This window comes from Apium graveolens, unplaced genomic scaffold, assembly GCF_009905375.1.
Source record: "Apium graveolens cultivar Ventura unplaced genomic scaffold, ASM990537v1 ctg8423, whole genome shotgun sequence".
In the NCBI taxonomy this organism is placed as follows: domain Eukaryota; kingdom Viridiplantae; phylum Streptophyta; class Magnoliopsida; order Apiales; family Apiaceae; genus Apium; species Apium graveolens.
Window position 1 is genome coordinate 19705 of NW_027421167.1, and position 5933 is coordinate 25637.

At 34.4% G+C, this 5933-nt stretch overlaps 1 protein-coding gene across 14 annotated transcripts; it reads left to right on the top strand.

The window, feature by feature from the left end:
* Positions 1-237: 237 nt before the first annotated feature.
* Positions 238-4639, top strand: LOC141704925 (uncharacterized). Of its 14 annotated transcripts, none has more exons than XM_074508073.1 (9): positions 242-524; positions 598-646; positions 1023-1172; positions 1271-1348; positions 1653-1681; positions 1871-2327; positions 2415-3135; positions 3388-3581; positions 4025-4066. In XM_074508073.1, the coding sequence occupies exons 3-6, from the start codon at positions 1140-1142 to the stop codon at positions 2082-2084; spliced, it is 354 nt and encodes a 117-aa protein (XP_074364174.1). In that variant the 5' UTR covers positions 242-524; positions 598-646; positions 1023-1139; the 3' UTR covers positions 2085-2327; positions 2415-3135; positions 3388-3581; positions 4025-4066. The 14 variants fall into 14 exon arrangements, with proteins under 14 accessions (XP_074364175.1, XP_074364174.1, XP_074364176.1 ...); XM_074508070.1 differs by lacking the exon at positions 4025-4066 and adding an exon at positions 4386-4639 and having other exon boundaries at positions 250-524; positions 3376-3581; XM_074508074.1 differs by lacking the exon at positions 598-646 and having other exon boundaries at positions 238-533.
* The last annotated feature ends 1294 nt before the right edge of the window (positions 4640-5933 follow it).

The window sequence follows — 5933 nt, forward strand, 5'->3', positions numbered from 1 at the left end:
CTAATTTTAAAATTTAGCCCTCCACGTTAGTAGGGACCCACCACTACTAGAAATAGTGTCTACGACATCACCCTTTTAACATCGGTTAGAAATTTCACTGATGTTAAAAGCAGTTTTAACATCGGTCGCTTCAAAACCGATGTTGAAGGTATTGTCAGACATCGGTATCTTAACTAACCGATGTTTATAATCGTTTTTTTAAAAAAAAAAGGTCCGCTTGTTTCTTTCCCCCATTAATACACCAAAAAATTCCCGGCTTAACCAAAAATTTTATTCTCAGTTTTTCCGGTGCCCCCTCCCTCTCTCATTCTCTCTTCTCTTTTCTCTCCTCTCTCTCACTGTCTCATCTCTCTTCTCTCAGTCTCTCTTCTCCCTCATCTCTCACTGCCTCTCTTCTCAATCACTCTCTCTAAACCTAATTATACCCCTATTTGTACTAACCTTTAATTAAACGTGATTAATTCCTAAATCGAGCTCGATTGGTGCTAAATAATCTTGAAAGAAGTTGGGTCTACTCAATTTATGTGAGAAAAGTAAGTTTATTTCGAATTTATTTTCAAATTTTATGTTTTTATTTTAATAAAGCTTTGTTTACAGGTCTTTGGAGCTTTGTTAGTGTTAAAAGAAATTGGGTTTGCTTGATTAGGTAAGATTAACTTCTAATCTACTCGATTAAAAGTTGGTGTATGTATTGTTAATCTTGAAAGAAGTTGGGTTTACAGATCTTTATAAGCTATACTGGTGGCCTTGTTATTGTTACTGCTAGACACGTGTTGTATTGATATTAATTTTTTAGAATTTCATGTTGAATCGGAATTTTTGGAGGAAAGCCTATTCAAATTAGAATTTACTGTTGTCATTTCGTACTCGCATAAATGATTTTATTTGTGTAGCTTATAGCTGAAGATTACATTGATGTTCTAACATTAGTGGGGGAATGCTGTGTTTTTGGGTGGCTGTGCAGGGTCCCAAATATTATATTTTCTTAATGATTTGAACTGTTATTTTATCCATGTCTTCAGAGTGCAGCACGTGTGTTGGTTCCTGCTGAATTTGGGGATCATGGGATTAAAGGAATCATACTGGCTGCTAATTATGCCAGAGAAAATAAAGTTCCATATCTTGGGATCTTCTTAGGAATGCAGATTTCTGTTATTGATTTTGCTCGATCTGTAAGTTAGAGTTTAATTTATAGATTTATTTATGTAGAACGTTCACTGAAAGATAATATACACTTAAGATTAACTGCATTGCTTCATGCATCTTGTAGGTGTTGGGTCTAGAAAAGCCAAACAGTTCAAAATTTGATGCTCGGACACTAGATCATGTTGTAATTTTTATGCCAGAGGTACATGCCCGTTCATGATAATACTTGACGGTTATGACATCGACAGATGCCTTTTACATTCCTGAGCTCTAAATGCATCACTGCAAAGCTATATGTTATTAGTCGCGGTTAATTAGTGCCACAGGATATCTTGCATGTTCCAACTAATTAAATGTATAAGAATGTTACAACTAAAAAGTTGATTGATGCTGGTCTGGATTGCGGAGCATGCCCATAATATATGTATATAAGACTGGACAAGAGAAATAATGCTTGTCCAGGTATTGGATGGTTCTGACGATATGTTGGTTCGACATCTTATCAGGGAAGAAGTGCTAAAATGGCAAGGCAAAGGTTTGAACATTTTGTAGGAATCAACTTACTTTAAGCTAACCTTGCACGTGTTATATTCACAGAGTCTATTTACTCATCAAGAATCATGTATCTGGAAATTCCTACCGTTCATTAGAGTTTACATTACCTATTTATGGCACCTGAGTGTGTGTATAAATGTCTAATAACATTTTAATGTGTTGTTTACAGGGGATGTATTATCAGGAAACCAGCCGGACAGACCAGTTCACTTGGGAGTACTGCAAGAATGGTTTGGCATCCACTGGTGGAACACTCGAGCTTTCGCTCTTTTGTTTACTCTAATATTCATTTCACTACCACTAGTTTTGTTCGGTCGAGTAGGTCAATACAAATAATCAATGTAGACCTCTCTCGTACATACATTAGCTATGTTCCAGTTTAGTGATCCCTGTATCCGTGTTCTTTGTTTTTTGTTTTAAAGAATCATTAAGGTTTTGTTCAGCAGTATCAGTTCTGTTAGCATTGGTGTTTGTGGGGATATGCTCAGGAATGGCAATCTCAGCACTCTTAGAAGGCAAAACAAATACACCAAAGCTCATACCTCAGTTGGACAATCGAGCCTCCTTCTTTAACCTCTTCGCTTCATCTCCAGTCACCGTCACTACATTCACTTTTCACTTCAATGGTTAGTTACAACTAATAGAAACAAGTACTCTTATAAATGACACTAATTTTCTGAGGAAATTACTTATGAAAATGTTTTTAATTTCAGTTCATATTATTGGAGGGGCGCTTAGGGAAGCATCAGATATGACCTCAGTTGTTCGAATTTCTCTAGTACTTTGCTCAGGAATCTACTTTACCATTGGGATCTTCGGATACCTGTTGTTTGGGGATTCCATTATGGCAGACATACTTGTAAATTTTGATCAGGGTTGCCAGAAGTTAAAGCTACCCTTGTGATATGTCCTCTTGTTGTTGTGATTTAATGGGTAAATGAGATTGATCGATTTAACTTAAGAGGTAGCAACAAGGTGCTAGTGTGTCATGGAGGCAACAGAGGCAAAACCCTTCATGAATTCTCAGATTATGATTTTGTTATTACTACATATTCTATTGTTGAAGCTGAGTAGAGGAAAAATGTTATGCCAGCTAAACATAAGTGCATTTGGTGTGGAAAGTTATTATTTTATGAACATAAGATATCTATTCACCTGAAATATTTTGGCGGTCTAAATGCTATTAGAACTAATAAGCAGTCGAAACAGAAGAAGGGTAAGAATCCTGAACTAAACAGATCAGAGAAAGGCAAGGGTGTTGAGTCGGTGGATGAAGGAAAGGAGGAGTCTTCAAAGAAAGGGAAGCATTACAACAAGGATAAGACTTTTGGAGCTGGTTCTTCTACCAACAAGTCGGAAGGAGTTGAATATGGATCCTGTAACGGCAAATCTACTTTACACTCCGTGAAATGGGATCGTATTATACTGGAAGAGGTGAGTAGGTGGTTACTGTTAGAAATTATTTCATACTTGGCTGGTCTGATTTCTTATCTCATGTGTGTGGATATGTACATATTTAATTCATCTTTCTCACGGTTACTCTTTTTTGCATCTCTTTGAATCCAGATGATGTAGAATAAATTAGGAGCTGCTCTAATCATTTTTTTTGTCCAAATTTAAGCTTATAAGTGTATTTTTTCTGGTCAAGAGTGTCACCAAATTTCTTACTTATAGCTGCTACTACAGCAGGAAGCATCCATTGGGATGACTTTTGTTCGGATGGGATTTTTCACAACAAATTGTATGTTTGATAAATTCCTGAATCGGCTACTGGTGATACCCCTTTCTACTCTAGCAGGACTATCCAGAAGTGTTATTGATTATTTGTTTTGTCAGGAGCCACATTCCAAATTACCGGATTTTTTAGTGTTCATAATAAGGTAAGTTTCATATATTGCTTCGCTACACTATTATTTATATATTTTTGTAATTGAGATGAAAGGCTCTACAAACATATTCTGATGTGACACGACCCTGGCTAATTTGGTAAAATTGTTTTAGATAGATTCTCTTCTTCTCACTCTAGCAGCTACAACCAAGCCTTAATCAGTGATTTTTTTCTTATCTTGAAAGCTCTTTGAATTACCCTATTTCGAATTATTGATTTAGTTGAGCTGAGAGCAATGGTTCCTAATCAAGGTCCAGGACACCCTACTTTAGTCATTATCCGAGCTGTTGAGCAAATTATGAGAGAGAATTTATTCAACTGTAAAAGTTTTAAAGCAATAGCGGCTAGAGATAACTTTTTAATTTCAGCTTTGTGCTAAATATTCGGTTGTATTGCTTTTAGACTGATTATTAACTCATATTGCTCTGCGACTAGAGAACACAAAGGCAAGATCTATGAAGTCATTGACAAAGCTAGTCTCCAATTTAAAGTTGGATGCTTGGAATCACTTACCTTGTAGTCTGGTGGATCAATTATCATGTAATCCAATGGATTATCGTCCTTGGTGGATAAGAGGGTAAGCCAAGGCTATACCTATACCTAAATTCAAGTGAGACATGTAATAATCGGAAATACCTAAAATCGTCCTTGCACGTGTTATATTCACAGAGTCTATTTACTCATCAAGAATCATGTATCTGGAAATTCCTACCATTCATTAGAGTTTACATTACCTATTTATGGCACCTTAGTGTGTGTATAAATGTCTAATAACATTTAATTGTGTTGTTTACAGGGGATGTATTATTAGGAAACCAGCCGGACAGACCAGTTCACTTGGGAGTACTGCAAGAATGGTTTGGCATCCACTGGTGGAACACTCGAGCTTTCGCTCTTTTGTTCACTCTAAAATTCAAGTGAGACATGTAATAATGGGAAATACCTAAAATCCCAATAACATATGTAGGCCTTGGTTCATTGTGACTAGGCCTTATTGTTTGGTATTTTCAGACCGAGTTGGAGTCATAGTTAGATTTGGAGTCGATTCGGGAGTTTTTGTATTAAACTTGGATTAAATAAAATTAAATTAAAAATATGATATTTTTATAACCATACAAATTAATGAGCATGTTCAATTTTTAATTAAATTAATTTAATATCTAAATAATTAAAACAATAAAATTAGTTGTTGACCTCTAATTGAAGATGAAACAAAATTGAGTAATGAATTCATTGCTAAACTCTATTTCAATACGTCATTTTTACGTTAAGATTTTAGCGACACCAATGATTTAACCAATGTAAAAGTTTTACTTAATTCATTTCAGTTAATACTTTTTTCAGTTGGTAGTTCTACTCAAAATTTTGTTGTAATACAACCTCTATTTTTTTATATAACGCTTTAATTTTTGCACATATTTCAATCCGCTTATTTAGAAATATAATTTTTTAAATTGTTTTTGTGAATTAAAATACTTATCTATTTTTATTCACAGAAAGAAAATTGTGCAAATAAACTTTATCTGCCTAGTTAAAAAACATTGAAATATGTGTAAAAGTTAAAGCGTCATATAAAAAGGGCGTAATGATTTAGCTCAATGCCAGTTATCATGTAAAAATTCCTTAGTATAAAAAAACTAATAAGTTTACATAAGTTCATAAAGAGTTTTTTACAGTTAAGCATCGTGCGTGCATGAGTTCGTCACTATGTGAGTTATCATCAAGAAGCACTTAAATTTTACTTTATTGTATTTGACTGGTTAACTACATATCACAACCGGCGTTTCTTCAACACTTTACATCCTCCGCTCTTCTATTTTTTAAGTATGCAATACAACATTTTACATTCATTCAATCAATTATACAAACATGAGCAAGTTAGCTAGGCTACAGCTAATTTGTAATCCGCATCCTTCAGAGTTTCTCGATTGATTGTTTTCTCTATTGTATCAAGTTACACATGGACGGATTTAAGGTGGGCATGGGTGGCCATAGTCCCCTCAAAACCTCTTCATGAGCTTACAATGTTCCAAATTATGTATAAAAATTGATTAGATAGTGTATTTCGTCCTCCCATAAATTTATGATCCCCATATAAATTCACAAATCTTGGAGCATCTCCAACAATGGATTGCCAAAATAGTTGTTAACCTTGTCAAATCATCATGGATATTAATATTTTATTTTCACTCAATTTCATATTAACTTGGCAACATTGTACTCCAATAGTTAGTAACATTTGTAGTCCCTAAATTAAATTATAAATAACTCAAAAACTAAAAAAAAGTATTATTAATATACACATTTTATACTTATATATAGGATCTTACTCCACTGAGAACCT

Excerpts from the sequence above, each read along its gene's own strand:
- LOC141704925 (XM_074508067.1), top strand. The coding sequence starts at position 2,788 with ATGCCAGCTAAACATAAGTGCATTTGGTGTGGAAAGTTATTATTTTAT. Across the intron at positions 3,136-3,375 it reads ATCGTATTATACTGGAAGAG|CTGCTACTACAGCAGGAAGC; the intron begins GTGAGTAGGTGG and ends TCTTACTTATAG. Across the intron at positions 3,582-4,385 it reads TTTTTAGTGTTCATAATAAG|GGGATGTATTATTAGGAAAC; the intron begins GTAAGTTTCATA and ends TGTTGTTTACAG.